The 17,658-nt window shown below is 33.9% G+C and overlaps 3 protein-coding genes across 3 annotated transcripts in view; 1 reads left to right on the plus strand and 2 right to left on the minus strand.

Annotated features, from left to right (window-relative positions):
• The window catches only part of nme7 (NME/NM23 family member 7), a 52,157-nt gene extending 51,204 nt beyond the window's left edge, over positions 1 to 953 (minus strand). Inside the window, exon 1 of the mRNA XM_051112159.1 lies at positions 644 to 953. Within this exon, the coding sequence (XP_050968116.1) occupies positions 644 to 646 (3 nt within the window). The 5' untranslated portion in view covers positions 647 to 953. The remainder of the gene's footprint in view (positions 1 to 643) is intronic.
• Position 954: 1 nt separating this feature from the next.
• Positions 955 to 6,595, plus strand: zgc:172121 (uncharacterized protein LOC337599 homolog). Its single transcript, XM_051112163.1, is given in 9 exon segments — positions 955 to 1,270; positions 1,343 to 1,410; positions 3,084 to 3,256; positions 3,365 to 3,468; positions 3,550 to 3,711; positions 3,866 to 4,071; positions 6,239 to 6,248; positions 6,250 to 6,313; positions 6,418 to 6,595. Coding segments are annotated over 9 exon segments (921 nt in total). The 5' UTR covers positions 955 to 1,198; the 3' UTR covers positions 6,480 to 6,595.
• LOC127166684 (basic immunoglobulin-like variable motif-containing protein) lies at positions 6,537 to 17,539 on the minus strand. The gene is made up of 10 exons (XM_051112154.1): positions 17,432 to 17,539; positions 15,041 to 15,620; positions 12,831 to 12,960; positions 11,747 to 11,842; positions 11,404 to 11,508; positions 10,809 to 10,903; positions 10,444 to 10,576; positions 10,249 to 10,332; positions 10,069 to 10,165; positions 6,537 to 8,773 (listed from the first exon to the last, which is right to left on the minus strand). Exons 2-10 carry the CDS (start codon positions 15,516 to 15,518, stop codon positions 8,480 to 8,482), a joined length of 1,512 nt encoding a protein of 503 aa, XP_050968111.1. The 5' UTR covers positions 15,519 to 15,620; positions 17,432 to 17,539; the 3' UTR covers positions 6,537 to 8,479.
• Positions 17,540 to 17,658: the final 119 nt, after the last annotated feature.

Raw genomic sequence — 17,658 nt, forward strand, 5'->3', positions numbered from 1 at the left:
GATTATTCCACTTAATGACATTAAAGCTTCTGACTAAACTGGATCTGTAATTTCAATCAGTTTCAGAGGAAAATAGCATCCTCTGTGTTCAGTGTGAGGTTGTAGAGCTGGAAGCCAGACAAGTAGTTTTCAAATACAGTTGGAAAAGTTTACAGCTTACTGAAACCTGACTAAACAAACGTTACATTCAGTCAGTGAAAAAAGTCAGAGCTTTCTATTGAAAACTTTTTTTCTCGAAGAAGGCAAATGCTGACATCTAGTGGCAGATCAAATGAGAACATTCAGCACGTCAAGATAGTTATTAGTTAAACGTATTAGTTTACAAATTATAGCATTACACAACTGTTTAGCTTCGTAAATGATTATTAAATACGATTTAAATAGCCAAGATTCGTGTTCACTTGCTATGACTAATTAGTTTGCGGTGTTTGCATAATTTTACATGTGATATTTTATATTTAGCGCACACAACACATATAATCTGAATGGTTTATGTTACTTCTGTTGCTTTTATTGAAAAACTTAACATCTTGTTAAAAAGCAAACGGCTTCCGCCAAAACCGCAACAAACATTCATGAATACACGAGTTGAGCCCTTTATTACTCATATCTAAAGACTGAAAAAATATGCTCTTTTACTTACCATGTCTGAATTCTTTAAAGGAATGATAATATTTGTTGTTTGTTGTTTAACAGACGGTTAATTGTCTTCCTTTAGCCTCGCTGTTAAGTCCCATCACCATAGCAACAACATCAAACGGCCTACCGCCGAAAATAATAATAAACTATCCCTCCTGTGAACTCGTGACTATACTACGCAACGTTTGAACATTCAGCTATTTTCTATTTTTAAAGTCGTGTGAGTAAACAGACGTTTAGGCAGCCAACAGTTTGCTCAAAAACGATTCTTACTGTAACCCGGAAGTAGTAGTTTCTGACCTTTACCGCCAACTGTCTCTAGCACATGGGTTTGTTATTATGTGGACTTTGACAGCAGTTTCGCTTCAGTATTACGCAGAGCTTTTATACCAGAGCTGTTGCTACAGTTTAACATCCTTCTAAATGCTGGTTTAGCTTAAAAATTTGTAAATTTGTGACAAAGACAAAGGTCTTTTGCTATATTTCAAAAGTGATTTAATGATTAGTTGAGGTTTGTGCTTTAAAGATAAGGCTTTTTCCACGAACCACAGCAGTTATAATGGATACCAGTCCATTCATTTTAGATGGAGGTCTAGCAACAGAACTTGAAGCGAGTGGATTTCAATTACAGGTAGATACTGTTACACAGACTAATTGTCAATTTTGTCAACAAAGTTTAATCATATATATGTTGTATTTGCAGAACGATCCACTATGGAGTGCAAGAATTTTGCATACAAACCCACAGGCCATTAAGGATGTACATTACAGGTAATTACAGGCTTCATTATGTTCTGTACTTGGGTTGTCATGCTGTATTTATTGTCAAATATTTGTAAACATTTAATTTAATTTATTATACGTACAGTGTTTTAATTATTTTTGTTTTTTAAATTATTTTTTATTAAATATTTAATATTAAATAATATATTTTAAATAAGGTTATTATAAAATAATAACCCTTTAAGATATTTTTAAGATTTATGTTTTATAATTTCTGCACCAGAGAGATAATTTCTGTTGTTTTCAGACAAAAGGAAATATGTCTGTATGGGCAAATTAGAAATACCTTTTAAAAAAAATATCTGCATATTCGATATAGGCAGAAATCCAATATTGTGCATACCAAATACATTTCAAAATGGATATAGGAATATATCAAAATAGGAATATTTAAGTGAAAAACAAGTGTTAGAAGTATTGCAGTAGCATTTGTGTTAAAAAATTAGTCAAGACATTTATACTTCAAATAAATGCTTTCTACTCGTTAAAAAATTAAGTAAAAAAGAATAAAAAAGACTTGAGTAATGGCTGCTGAAAATTCAGCTTTACCATCACACCGTCATTTTTAATGTTTGTTTTTAAAGAAGTCTTTTCTGTTCATCAAGGTAGCAGTTATTTGGTTAAAAATACAGAAAAAAATGTAATATTGTGAAATATTATTGCAATTTAAAGTAGTGGTTTTCTATTTTGATATACTTTAAAATAGAATTTATTCCTGTGATGCAAAGCTGATTTTTTTATCATCCTTACTCCAGTCTTCAGTGTCACATGACGTCAAAATACATTGATTTATTATCAACGTTGGAAACAGTTGTGCTGCTTAACTTTTTATTTATTTGTTTGTTTATTTTTGGAACCTGTGATACATTTTTTCAGAATTCTTTGATGAATAAAAAGTTAAAAAGAACAGCATTTATTTAAAATAGAAATCTTTAAAGTTTGGGGTCAGTAAATTTGTTCCTTCTTTCTTTCTTTGAAAGAAATTAATACTTTTATTCAGCAACGATGTGTTAAATTAATAAAATGTTCTGTTTTGAATAAACGCTGTTCTTTTTAGCTTGTTATTCATCAAAAAATCTTTAAAAAGTATCTCAGGTTCTAAAAAAAAATATTAAACACTGATAATAAATTAGTATTTCTGAAAGACCGTGTGACACTGAAGTAATGGCTGAAGTAAATTCAACTTTGCATCCCAGAAATAAATTATGTTTTAAAGTATTTTAAAATAGAAAACTGTTATTTTAACTTTTTTTTCTGTATTTTTGATCAAATAAATGGAACTTTTATGAGCATAACAGACTTCTTTTAAAAAAACATTCAAAATCCCAAACTTTTGAACAGCACTGTACTTATTTTAAAATCTGTACAAATAGGAAACAGTCGTTGTACATATTAACAATATTTCACAGTATTACTGTTTTTATATATGTACTTTATATAATAAATCAAATAAATGCAGCCGTGGTGGGCATAAGAGACTTGATTGAAAAACATCTTAATGACCTCAAACTTTATTTTGAATGTACGTTTACAGTTCCCTCATACATATCTAAAATGTATGATTTTAAACCTAAAGTCTCTCCATCCTGTCAGGCATTAGGTATTCTATGACAAGAACTTTTTAATATTTGATGAGTGATTGATTTGACTTGTTTTAATAGCTATCTCCAAAGCGGTTCTGATGTTATAACAACAGCCACATATCAGGCCAGCATTGAGGGATTTGTGAAATATCTTGGACTCCAGCCTGAGGAGGCTCAGCTGAAGATAATGTCAGGGGTTCAGCTGGCAAAAGAGTCCGTCCTTGAGTTCATGTCTAACTCACCCTTATCAGGTGTGTGCAAGTCTAACTCCCACTAAATCATAAATATTATCTAGTTTCTGGAGGAAATGTAGAGACACCAGCTACCATCTAATCTAAAATGTATATCTCTTCCAGAAGACAGAAGAGAGCCTGTGGTTGCAGGTTCAGTGGGTCCATATGGGGCGTTTTTACATGATGGGTCAGAGTACACAGGAGCATATGAGGACAAGATGACAGTGGGGGTAATGCAGGATGAAGCTCTCTGTCCACCCAAGCCGCCACCACATAAGAATTTCAAGTGCATGTTTTGTCTTTCGTCTTAGGAGTTGAAAGACTGGCATCGTCCACAGATCCAGTGCTTAGTAAAAGCCGGAGCAGATCTTGTTGCCATGGAGACCATTCCAAGTCTCAAAGAGGCTGAGGCTTTGGTGGAAGTACTCAGAGAATTTCCAGAAGCAAAAGCCTGGCTTTCCTTTTCTTGTAAGGTGACTGATATTGATGGATATGCTTTGACTGAATTGCATACACTTGTCATGATGTCTAATGACAAATTTCATTCATGAAACACTTGAAACTGTTTAGACTCTGTTAAAAACAAATGAGGTAGACACTGCTGTTAATGCAGTTAATGTGTTTCAGGACATTCATAATATTTCAAGCGGGAGGAGCTTTTCTGAGGCGGTTCAGGTGGCTTGTAGGTCCTCACAGCTGGTTGCAGTAGGGGTGAACTGTTGTCCCCCTTCGTTACTGGAACCGCTTCTAGAGTCAGCCAAGTCATACAAGAAAGCAGATTTGAGCTGGGTGGTTTATCCTAACAGTGGAGAAGAATGGGACCCCAAAATAGGGTAAGATAAAGGTTCACCCAAAAATGACAATTCTGTCATTAATTACTCACCCTCATGTTGTTTCAAACCCATAAGACCTTTGTTCATCTTCAGAACACAAATTAAGACAGAGAGTTTTCTGAGTCTTCATAGACAGCATTGCCACTGACACGTTCAAGGCCCAGAAAGGTAATAAGGACATTGTTAAAATAGTCCATGTGACATTAGTGATTTAATTAAGGAAAAAAAAAAAAGACTTTCTTCTCTTTTGCATCAGTCTTCGATGCACGTTCACGACAGCACCACAACGGATGAGTGTGCATTTAGTTTCAAATCAAGGCTGTTCTTCTGAACTTTCTATTCATCAAAGAAAAGAAACTTGTTTTCCTCAGAATTGTGAGATATAAACTCGCAATTCTGAGAACAAGTTATCAAGTCTTTTTTCTCCCCTCAAAATTGGACCCGCAATTGTGAGATATAAAGTTCAGAAAAAAGTTTTTATCTTGCAATTCTGACTTTATTTCTTGCACTTGTGAGTTTATATCATGCAATTGAGGAAAAAAGTCAAAATTGTCAATTTATATCAATTTAAAAAAAAAAAGTCAGAATTGCTAGAAAAAGGTCAGAATTGCAAGATATAAAATTGAGAAAAAAAGTTAATTCGCAATTCTGACTTTATAACTTGCAATTGTGGGTCCATATCATGCAATTCTGAAAAAAATCTGAATTGTGAGATATAAACTTTTTATCTAGCAATTTTGACTTTTTTCAATGATATCACACAAAAAAAGTCAGAATTGTGAGTTTATATCTCAATTCTGAAAAAAAAGTCAGCATTGCTAGAAAAAAGTTAGAATTGCAAGATATAAACTTGGGAAAAAAGTTTTTAAGTTTGTAATTCCATCTTTATAACTTGCAATTGCAAGTTTATATCAACATTTTTAGAAAAAAAGGCAGAATTGCAAGATATAAACTTGAGTATCTTGAGTATCTCGCAATTCTGACTTTTTCACTTGCAGTTGCGAGTTTATATCACTCGGTTCTGAGAAATAAAGTAAGAATTGCTGAAAAAAAAAAAATTGTGAGAGATGAACTTGAGGGGAAAAAGTTTATATCTCGCATTTCTGACTTTATAACTCACAACTGCGAGTCTATATCATGCAATTCTGAGATAAGAAATCAGAATTGAGAGTTTATGTCAATTCTGCGAAAGAAATCAGGATTGTTAGAAAAAAAAATTGCAATTTTTACTTTTATCAAGCAATTAAGTTTATATCACGCAATTCTGAGAAAAAAAAAGTCAGATTTGTGAGTTTATATCAGTTCTGAAAAAAGAATTGCGAGATATGAAAAGTTTTTATCTCACAATTTCAACTTTATAACTCGTAATTGCAAGTTTATATAAAAATTTTGAGAGAAAAAGTCAGAATTGCAAGATATAAACTTGAGAAAAGAACGTTTTTCTCACAATTCTGACTGTATTTCTTGCAATTGAGTTTATATCATGCAATTCAGAATTGTGAGTTTATATCTCAATTCTGAAAAAAGTCAGCGTTACCAGAAAAAAGTTAGAATTGTGAGATATGAACTAGGGAAAAAAAGTGTTTATATCACGCAGTTCTGAGAAAAAGTCAGAATTGAGTGTTTATATCTCGCAATTCTGACTTATAACTCGAAATTGTGAGGTTGTATCACACAATTCTGAGAAATAAAGTCAAAATGGCCAGACATAAACTTGAGAAGAAGTTATCTCGCAATTCTGACTGTATAACTCTCAACTGAGAGTATATATATTTTTCATCTCAATTCTGAGAAAAAGTTGCTAGAAAAAAAGTTAGAATTGTGAGATAAAAATTTTTTCTCAAGCTTATATCTCACACTTCTGGCTTTCTAACTCGCAATTAAACTCGAGTTTAAATCTCACAATTCTGAGGAACAAAGTCAAATTTGCGATATATATATTTATATATTTCAGTTTTTTTTTATAAATGCAGCCTTGGTGAGCATAAGAGACTTAAAAAATGGTAGTCTTAATAAAAATAAATCATTATAATCCAATAATCACAAATGATGGCAAAAGTCATGGAAACTGATTGGTAAAACATGTGGGAACCCTGAATTTATTTACTTCATAATTGACACAATTCGTCTCGATAGTTTCATTGTGTAAATGGCTGCTCTGTTTCAGATGGAAGACCCGAGAAACGGACGTCATTTGCCAAACTAAGTCTCGACTGGAAAGAACAAGGGGCTTTGTGGATTGGTTGGTATTGTACTGTACCAGTAAATAAGCTTTACTGTAAACCTATCGTATGGCTTGTACTTTCCTGTTGCGCTGACTCACGGACAGCTAATTTCTGTCAACAGGTGGCTGCTGCCGTGTTGGTCCTGCTGATATCACTGAGCTGAAACAACAACTACATGTATAGCCGTGACTCATGAAACAACATATCATGTAGCTGATTCTGAAATAATGCAGTGATGTGTAAGAAGGTGTATAAATATTTTATTTATAAATAAAAATAATACCAACACACTAGATTGACATGAGTATGAGATCTGTGATCATTTGTACTTGCTGCTGTGTTAAAGGAAAAACAAATCACAATTCACATGACATGGAAGCAATCATGCAATCTTAGCTCACAGCGTTTCACAAAGAACGTGATTGTAATCCCAGCTATTTACAATAAGATGGCACCATCTTATTGGACTATGTCACTTGACTATAACCAGAATCAGATCCATTGAAATATCAATTAGTCACATTATTAAACAGTCTGATATCGTTATGATAACCTTGACTTAGGTCTTTTAGACTTACACTAATAAAGCCATTTTTGTTTATACAACAGCAAAACCAGTCTTCAGTCTTCTATGTAGTGTTAAGTGTTCTGCAAGCACATTATGCAGATTAATCATGTTTCAGTCCATACCAACATATAAATCCACCTAATAGCACATAACTGAAATGGAATGATGCTATTGATCTGAAAATCAAATATTCACTACAGTTGAGGTGCGGTCATAAATTATGGTGCAATTTTGCCGGCAAAAATAGTGCACTGTGTATAGCGTAGCCATCTATGAAGCACAGTCACTTTCAAATCAAGCAGCTTTCTGTTGGTCAACGTGATGTGACCAATTTCAACCAACTGCAAAACTGGAAACTCTTTTCCTCTTAAAGGAGAGGTTCACTTTCAGAACAAAAATGTACAGATAATGTATTCAACCTCTTGTCATCCAAGATGTTCATGTCTTTCTTTCTTCAGTAGTAAATATGTAAATGTTTCAGGATTTTTCTCCATATACTGGATTTGAACTTCCAAAATGCAGTTTAAATGCAGCTTCAAAGGGCTCTAAAAGATCCCAGCAGAGGAAGAAGGGTCTTATCTAGTGTTTTAACCTCAAATGCTCATCTAGATCTGCCTGAACTCTGTTTTTTCCGGTTTAAGACAGTTAGGGTATGTCGAAAAACTCCCATCTCATTTTCTCCTCCAACTTCAACTGTTTGATCTTCTTATCATGTTCTCTTTGTAAAAACTGGATCAGTACTTCTGCAGTGATGCAGAACGATTTTGAAGCTGGAGGAGAAAATGAGATGGGAGTTTTTCGACATACCCTAACCGTCATGAACTGGAAAAAACAGTTCAGGCAGAACTACACAAGATGAGTGTTTAAAAGGTTAAAAAGTAAATAAACTGTTTTTAAGAAAATAATCGATCGTTTCGCTAGATAAGACCCTTTTTCCTTGGTTGGGATCGTTAGGGCCCTGCATTTTGGACGTTTAAACTCGCGGGCACCATTGAAGTCCAGTATATGGAGAAAAATCCTGAAATGTTTTCCTCAAAAAACATAATTTCTTTACGACCGAAGAAAGAAAGACATGAAAATCTTTGATGAAGAGGGGGTGTACATTATCTGTAAATTTTTGTTCTGAAAGTGAACCTCTCCTTTAACGTGAAATTTGTGGATTCCTTTTGAAATTGCTGGATTTCTCCCACGAGAATTTGCACAATGGTAAATGTGACCACACCTTCAGTGCAGTTGACTGCACATTTATTTAATGATTCATTTATCCACTATTATGTTTAAAGAAAGCAGCATTTTGACCTACAGGAAGTGACTCAACATCTTGGAGAGCGAGCCATTGTTTAATATTATTAATCTTAATTTAATGCCACATTATTGAGGGCTGTGCCTTACAGGGGCGTCCTCTACAAAAGCTTATGGCTCCTTCCTTATGGGCATCAAACCAGCATCCGTATGGATTCTTACTGGAGCATTATCCAGACCATTTGGCTTGCAACCTCATCTATGATACGTAATTCTACCTTTTTATTGTTCCTAACAACCTGGGAAGATAAATATTCTTTAAATCTTACAAAACCAAATTGGCCCTTCAAAAAGAAGGTTGGATACCTCAGATTTAGTCAGTTATGTCTTCATCTAGGTCACTGTCTGGAGAGCTTCTGTGTCTGTATTCTGCTGTGTTAGACAAACGCTTCCAGGCATTGTCAGACTTGTTCCCCGTACTGAGAGATCTGCCCAGGCGTTTCACCGCTCGCTCTTCAGAACCGTCCTCTGTCGCAGCTTGGCCTCTGTGTTCTGGAGCCTGATGGTGGAGATCATGTCTCAGATTTTCCAGGTTCAGTGCCCATGGTCCCAACTTTTGCCAGTTGACTCTCTGGAAGGCCATGATGCAATGCAGATTGCCTCCAACCTATGAAGACATCAGAAATTATGCAGCACTTCTGTACGTCACATCATACATTCAAATACTTTCCTTAACACATAGGGCCAGATTTACTAAACAGGGCAAATTAGTGTTAGGGTGCAATTCCATAAAAGCACAGAGGGGAAGGGAACATTCTGCATGTGGTTTACTGACAATGTGCACATTACAGGAGAAGTCCACTTCCAAAACAAAGATTCAAATACACTGTAGAAAACAAAAAACACACATTTGTTGAGTCAGCTTAAAATAATTTGTTACCCTGCTACCTTAAATTTTTAAGTTCAGTCAGCTCAAATAAGTTTAGTCAACTTGAAATGTTAAGTTGTACTACGTAACAATTTAGATATTTGTGTTTGTTAAACTTAAAAGCTGGGTAAGTAACCCAGCTGCCTTAAAATTTTAAGTTGAATCAGCTCAAAAATCTAAGTTGTCACTTAGTATAACTTAACATTTCAAGTTGAATAAACTTTTTTTTAGTTGACTGAACTTAAAATTTTAAGGCAGCCGGGTAACAAATTATTTTAAGTTGACTCAACAAATTGTTTTTACAGTGTATAATGTACTTACCCCCTTGCCATCCAAGATGTTAATGTCTTTCTGTCTTCAGTCGTAAAAAGAAATGTTTTTTGGAGGAAAACATTTCAACATTTTTCTCCATATAATGGACTGATATGGTGCCCCGATACTGAACTTCCAAAAAGCAGTTTAAATGCGGCTTCAAACGATCCCAAATGTGGTTGTAAACGATCCCAACCGAGAAAGAAAAGTCTTATCTAGCGAAATGATTGGTTATTTTTTTTAAAAATTATACAATTTATATACTTTGTAATGTCAAATGCTTGTCGTCTTACTCTGCCTCAACTGTTTTTTCCGGTTCATGACAGTTAGGGTATGTCGAAAAACTCCCATCTCATGTTCTCCCTCAACCTCGAAATCATCCTATATTGCGGTTTTACCTTTTTTGTTAAGGGTGTTTGATCTTCTTTGCATGTTCACTTTGCAAAGACTGGGTTGGTTAAATAATAGTGCAAATACCAGTAATTTGACAAGCGCAAACATTAGTAGATTCATTTTAATATTCTCCTCCCATAAATTTTGCATCTGAAAGGGAAACTCCTACAAATGCATATTCAATAAGGTCAGGTGCAAAAATAACTGTCCACACCTTTTCAGCGCTAATTCTTCACAAAAAGTAAGCTGTTAGTAAATCTGGCCCATAATTGTTTATAATATTCAGATTATTGTAGAAGTATCATCACCATAGTCCTAACGTTCCTTACCTTTTTGGTTTTGCGATATTGAATGCCTCTCTCTATGTGGCGAATGTCTAAGTATTCTGGGTTCTGGGTGTTCAGATCTGTCACAATATCCGCCCATCTGAGAAAAGGTCAAAATTTCAGTTTCATAATATATATTTATGATTTTAACCAAGGACTACAAGTTCATAAAATGAACCATACTTTTTACAGTGGATTGCAGGGTGTTTCCTGCTTGGTTCACCAATGAGAATCCAGTGCTCCATCTCGTTAAGCGGCAACGGCCCCCTGTAAAAATAAAGAAATAAATAGGAACAAAAAGAAATCAATATTTTATTATTGCTATATAATATAACTAATCAAGCAGTAAATGAAAGCCAAAGTCACTGTACATCATACCTGTATGCTTTGGCTGCTTTTAATGGTGTAGCTTCATAGCCCACAGGACAGAAGTAGTGATTCTGACAATGGTAAATGTAGGCCATGGATTCGTCTTTAAGTCCCTGCGTCAGCTTCATCAGTGCCCCCTCAGCTAGAATTAAAAAAAACATGCTCTACAACGTACTGCTAAAGTACTTTCTGACAATATAATATGCTCTTGTAATATACAAACTATATCTAAGCTAAACATAAGTAATATTTATAGACTGGATATTACATTTGAAATACCCTCTGTACAACAAACTACATCAGAAAGGTTATTTGCAAAACAATATGCTGCTGCAGCCTGTGTTCTTATGAAAAATGATTCAAAAATCACACACCTGTTTCTCCCGCTGTCTTGTGCTTTCCATGAGGTTTGTACAGAATGTACGAACATCCCCGAACACGAAAATTATCATTGATTTGTCTGAACCATCTGCAACAATATAAAAATAGATCATGTACAGTACAAATCAAACCTTTGGGGTCAGTTCTTGTTTTTAAGAAATTTAATTAATCAAATGTGACAAAATGCTGTTCTTTTGGACATTTTATTAAATAATTCTGAAATAAAAGCACCATAATTTCCACATAAATATTAAGCAACACAACTCTTCTTATTACTGATAATAATAAATGTTTCTTAAGATTTCTGAATAAACGTGACACTGAAGACTGCAGTAATGGCTGCTGATAATTCAGCTTTGCCACAGAAATAAAATACATTTTATTTTTAATTTTTTTTTATAGAATAGTTATTATAAATTGCACTAATATTTTACAATACTGCTGTTTTGTCTGTATTTTGATCAAATAAATGCAACTTTGGTAAGCATACGAGACATCTTTCCAGACCCTAAACCTCAGTAATATATGCATTAATGAATTTTTAAATGTTAAGAAACTATTAAAAAGCAATAAATACTGTAATCGTACCGCATCAAAGTGGCATTGCCGGTGAATGGTCCAAACTTGATATCTTCAAACGGAGGCTGGAAACCAAGTATGTGCAGGGCTTCTTCTTGAGAAATAGGTGGGAGACTGAAAAAAATAAATTCTAAAGGTTACTCTTTTCAATTTCTATCAGACCAGATTAGAAATCCTAAAATAGATCAAATAAACGTGCTGTTTTTGCTCCTAAAAATACCCATTCCTTAGTATATTTTTGAACAGTTTTAGCAAGACCCGTGCGTGCATTTAATAAAGAGCCCTATTTAAGAATTCTATACTTCATAATCTGAAAAATGTGGTCATACATTTCAGCAAGGAACACACAGACCTGCCTGCTCCTAAAGTACTGTAGAGAAAGTTCCAACAAGAGACAAGTGAAGAGATCCCACATGATGTTTTATATTGGGGGCGGCTGATGCAGTACCTAAAACATCAGAGGAAACAGTTAACGCAAAACATTTTTAAAGGAGAAGTCCACTTCCAAAACAAAGATTCACAGATTCAGTCGTAGAGAAATTATGTTTTTTTTAAGGAAAACATTTCATCATTTTTCATGTAATGGACTTATATGGTGCCTCGATTTTGAACTTCCAAAATGCAGTTTAAATATGGCTTAAACGGTCCCAATTGCGGTTGTAAACGATCCCAGCCGAGGAAGAAGGGTCTCATCTAGCGAAACGATCGGTTGTTTTCATTAAAAAAAACAATTTAAATACTTTTTAATCTCAAATGCACATCTTGTCTTGCTCTCCCTGAACTCTGTGTATTCTGGCTCAAGACAGTTAGGGTATATCGAAAAACTCTGTATTTTCTCCCTCAACTTCAAAAATAATTTTAAAATCATCCTACATCGCTGCAGAAGTACCAACCCAGTCTTTGCAAAGTGAACATGCAAAGAAGATCAAACACCCTTAACCAAAAAGTTAAAACAGCGATATAGGGCGATTTTGAAGTTGAGGGAGAACATGAGATGGGAGTTTTTCGACATACTCTAACTGTCATGAACCGGAAAAAAACAGTTCAGGCAGAGCAAGACAAGACAAGTGTTTGACATTAAAAAGTATATAAATTGTATTATTTTTATTAAAATAACCGATCGTTTAACTAGATAAGACCCTTCTTTCTCATCTGGGATCGTTTACAACCGCATTTGGGATCGTTTGAAGGCGCATTTAAACTGCATTTTGGAAGTTCAAAATCAGGGGAACCATATCAGTCCATTATATGGAGAAAAATGCTGAAATGTTTTCCTCAAAAAACATAATTTCTTTACGACTGAAAAAAGAAAGACATGAAAATCTTGGATGACAAGGGGGTGGGTACATTATATGTGAATTTTTGTTTTGGAAGTGGACTTCTCTTTTAAACTTGCACTCTTTGAGTCACATTTCTCTTTTCAATGGGTGGACTACCATCTACGGAGGTCCAAGACTTTTCTCTGTCTGATCTCGTCCAGAGAAGCTTGTGGTGGGAGATCTTGCAGGTTTCTGCTTGGCCTGTCAGACGATTTCATTTTCTTGGAGTTGAATTTCTTTAAATTACCTGAGAAACAAAACAGACTTAATCCTTTAATAACATTCGAAGTAAATATGTGACCCTGGACCACAAAACCAGCATTAAGTAGCATGGGTATATTTGTAGCAATAGCCAAAAACACACTGTATGGGTCAAAATGATTGATTTTTCTTTTATGCCCAAAATCATTAGGATATTAAGTAAAGATCACGTTCCATGAAGATATTTTGTAAATTTCCCAATTTATTTGGACAACTTTAAAGGCAATTTTCTCAATATTTAGATTTTTTTGCACCCTCAGATTCCAGATTTTCAGATTTGTATCTCAGCCAAATATGGTCCTATCATAACAAACCACACATCAATGGAAAGCTTATTTATTAAAAAAATTGACTTTTATGACTGGTTTTGTGGTCCAGGATCAAATAGGTTCTTAAAATGCAATGAAGTATGGCTCAGCTGGAGTTTGGATAAAGGTAAGCTCAATGTTAATATTTAATAAATACACATAGAGAACAGGATTATCATTCTGATCTACCCTGTGCTCTTTGTCTCGACAACAATTCCTCAGATTAGCAATCCTGTAGTCTAAACACTTCTAGAGTTCTTTTGATCAAGTAATGCGTGATGGCACATTTCCAGTACATGCTCTCTGTAAACTTTAAATCTGGGATTAATTACAAATTAAAACAGTTTGTTCACCATGAGGTGAAAACCATGTGACACAGTCATTTGTGTCAGTGAGGCCATCGCTGGAGTTACATAAACCACAGCAGATGGTCAGTATGAGCTCATTTTCCTGGCATATTTTTGCTCAACAGCTTGTAGATTTATTTATTTATTTTATTTTTTTATTTTTTATAATTAGTTTACTGAAAATAACATTATTTTCATAGTTCATAAGCCTCAAATTATATTTTTAAAAGTGACATTGGGTCTACAGCAGGGGTTTTCAAAATTTTTGATGGCAAGGACCCTCAAACAAAATGATTCCCATTATGAAATACATAGGCAGCTATATTTATATTGTGTGCGAAAGATAGGAAGTGTGATATTATAAAAACAACAAAATGTATTATTTCCAAAAATTATATAATGTTCTTTAATGTACACTGCTAAATTTCAGGGAAAAAAAAAAAACAAATACTTTAAAAATAAAATAAATAATAAAATAACTATATATAGCCATTCAAACGTTTGGGATCAGTAAGATGTTTAATGTTTTTGTAATGTTTTTTAATGTTGTTCCATTTATTTGATAAAAATACAGTTTTAAAATGTAACAATTTAAAATAAGTTTCTATTTTAAAATACTTTAACATATAAATTATTTCTTTAATGTAAAGCTGAATTTTCATCAGCCATTACTCCAGTCTTAAGTGTCACATGATCCTTCAGATATCATTCTAATATGCTGATTTATTATCAATGTTGAAAACAGACCAGTTGTCCTGCTTAATATTTTTTTGAAGCCTGTGATATTTTTTCAGGTAAAGTTAAAAAAAACAAAAAAACAAACATTTATTTAAAATATAAATCTCTTTTAGCAATACAGGTCCTCGTCACTTTTTATCATTTTAACACAATCTTGCTGAATGTAAGTATTCATTTCTTAGACAAAGAATGAAAGAAAAAAAAAAACTGACCACAAACTTTGAATCGTAGTGTATATTGTTACAAAAGATTTATATTTTAAATAAATTATGATCTATTTAATGTTTTATTTAATAAACAATCCTAAAAAACGTATCACAGGTTCCAAAAACAAAACAAAAAACAAAACTAAATCAGCATATTAGAATGATTTCTGAAGGATCACGTGACACTGAAGACTGGAGTAATGATGTTGAAAATTCAGCTTTTCATCACAGGAATTTTAAAGTAACTCTATTTTAAAGTATATTAAATTAGATCACTATTTTAAGTTGGAATAATATTTCACTACATTACTGTTTTTTTCTGTATTTTTAATCAAATAAACTCAGCCTTGATGAGCAGACAAGACTTTGTTAAAAAACATAAAAAATCGTACTAATCCCAAACTTCTGAACAACGGTGTCAGTTTACAGTATGTAGGCATCTTTAATCATTTTAGAAAGACACCTACTTGTTCTGGTTTTCCGTGTTAAAACCGCATCAAAATCCGATGTGTCAATCTCCCAGGCAAGCACAGGCTTGTTGCTGGATGACACAACCTCCATATCACAGTTCCCATCTAAAGACATACTTATTCCCCCTGAGTGACTCTGGGAAGAGGTTGCAGCATTGGTCTTGAGTAATGATGTCCCATCCCTGTCTGGATTGGTCGGTGGCGCATCTTCAGATGTGATAATGGGTCGGGCTCGGTTGAGCAGCGCATAGTCCGAGCAGACGGTGTAGAACTTTTCTCGGGAGTGTGTTACAGGGCAGGTCCACGGAAGCTGGAGCTCTGCGCTGGAGGCCCGTCGTACCCGCAGCGCATCACGTGTCATCGGACTCAGGAAGCTTGGCTCACGCTCATCCTCTCTGGCCGGGGCCCGTGATGGGGCCTCCTGATCAGTACTAGCAGATACCTTGGCGCCTTCACTTTCCACAGTGTTAGGCATTGAACGGAGAACTGGGATGATGGTTAAGAGAATAACCTACAGACGTACTCCAGCTGTGACGGCTCGGGTCAAGAAGAGAGCTCAAAGAATCTCATCTACTGACTACAATTAAGAACAAGACAGAAAAACAGATACTAAGAAACTGTGCGCTACCAGTCAAAAGTTTTTGAACAGTAGGATTTTTAAGGTTTTTTAAGGAAGTCTCTTCTGCTTACCAAGCTTGCATTTATTTGAGCCGAAGTACAGCAAAAACAGTAACATTTTGAAATATTTTTACTATTTAAAATATACATTTTTTCTTTTAAAAATTAATTTATTCCTGAGATTTCAAAGCTGAATTTTTTGCATCATTAATCCAGTCACATGATCATTCAGAAATCGTTCTAATATTTTAATTTGCTGCTCAAAAAACATTTATTATTATTATGTTGAAAACAGCTGAGCAGAATTTTTTCAGGTTTCTTTGATGAACAGAAAGTTCAAAAGAACAGCGTTTATCTGAAATAGAAATATTCTGCAATATTATAAATGTCTTTATCATTACTTTTGATCAATATAAAGCATCCTTGCTAAATAAAAGTATTAATTTCTGCAATTTCTTTCCCCCCAAAAATATAATGACTCCAAGCGTTTAAATGGTTTAGTGTATAATGTCACAAAAGCATTTTATTTCAGATAAATGCTGATTTTCAGATCTTCCCATTCACCAAAGAATGCTGAAGAAAATTCTACTCAAATGTTTTTAATAATAATAATAATAATAATATGTTTCTTGAAAAGCAAATCAGCATATTAGAATGATTTCTGAAGGATTATGTGACACTAAAGACTGGAGAAATTATGCTGAAAATTGATATGAAATCACAGGAATAAATTCCATTTTTAAAATTCTATTTTAAATAGAAAACAGTTGTTTTAAACAGTAAAAAAAAAAAAAAAGACCTTTTCTGCTGTACTTTGGATCAAATAAATGCAGGCTTTGTAAGCAGAAGAGACGTCTTTAAAAAAAACATTAAAAATATTTCATAAACTTTTTACTGGTAGTGTATATAAAAGTAAAAAATTTTTATTATATAAAATTAATAAATAATGAATAAAAACAATAAGGTGTTTCAATGAATTTCTGAGACGTACATCTGTAACGCCAAGTGCAAAAATACACAATATTTTTAAATGTATTCTTGACACAGTCATGAGGGTCTCTGATTTATGATTTTCTTCTTACAAGATGACCAAACTGATTCCTACATGTTGGTTATGCCACACAGATCCCTAAATATGAACAATACTTTAAGACTGCTTTGAATTTGAGCCTTTTTCATGGCTCTAACATCCAACATAACTACAACCATTTATGTAAACAAAAACAAACACCTGCAATAATAAAAGTACGGTGGATTTTTGTGATCTAAGGTGTGGTGTGACACTGTTGTCTCCATCATCATATTTTTATGATTATATAGTCCTAAATTAGGCCAGTGACTGCTTTAGATGAAACGTTGGATAAACATGATGGCCCAATCACAGCTGACACTCACAAGGCTTTTAACTATGTTTTATCGTTTAAATAGATTAAAGCATTTTACCACATGGTTGAATTACACCTACATCATCATCATTGTCAACGCTACCATTGTTTAGGTCATTCTTAATCGATGACGGTCTGTAGGCGACATTACATTTCAGGACCTACGTTAAATTACCAGATAAATCGCTGCAATAGAAGTTTAAACCACCGAAGACAGTAAATAAATAATCCAGACATATAAATAATAGCTGAGGAGCATCAGTGTAGCCATCAATAGGCTCTTCGAAAGAACACGTCGTTACGACGTTAATTCATGACGCATATATATCTCCATACTTACTTAAACGTTATTAATATAATGCAAGAAGAGTAAACCCGCACCTACCTGGTCAAATCTGCAGGAATAAATTAATAATACAGCGCTGCGCGACCTCTCGGTTGGCTTGACTAGCTGTGTATCAACGGACTCTACCAGTCTCAAACACAGGGGTGTTGTACGACATACAAAATGGAAATGTTTCTTAAATCGAATTTAAGCGGTATTATATAACAGTGTAACATAATACTGGATAAATATTTTAAGAATATCTGTATAAAACATTTAATGTTATG

The sequence above is a fragment of the Labeo rohita genome, chromosome 6 (genome assembly GCF_022985175.1).
Source record: "Labeo rohita strain BAU-BD-2019 chromosome 6, IGBB_LRoh.1.0, whole genome shotgun sequence".
NCBI lineage: Eukaryota > Metazoa > Chordata > Actinopteri > Cypriniformes > Cyprinidae > Labeo > Labeo rohita.

Bases quoted from the DNA above. Each gene is read 5' to 3' on its own strand.
- LOC127166684 (XM_051112154.1), bottom strand. From the start codon at position 15,518: ATGCCTAACACTGTGGAAAGTGAAGGCGCCAAGGTATCTGCTAGTACT. The intron at 12,961-15,040 runs GTAGGTGTCTTT...TTTGTTTCTCAG, and splicing joins AACACGGAAAACCAGAACAA to GTAATTTAAAGAAATTCAAC. The intron at 10,166-10,248 runs GTATGGTTCATT...ACCTTTTCTCAG, and splicing joins CCTGCAATCCACTGTAAAAA to ATGGGCGGATATTGTGACAG.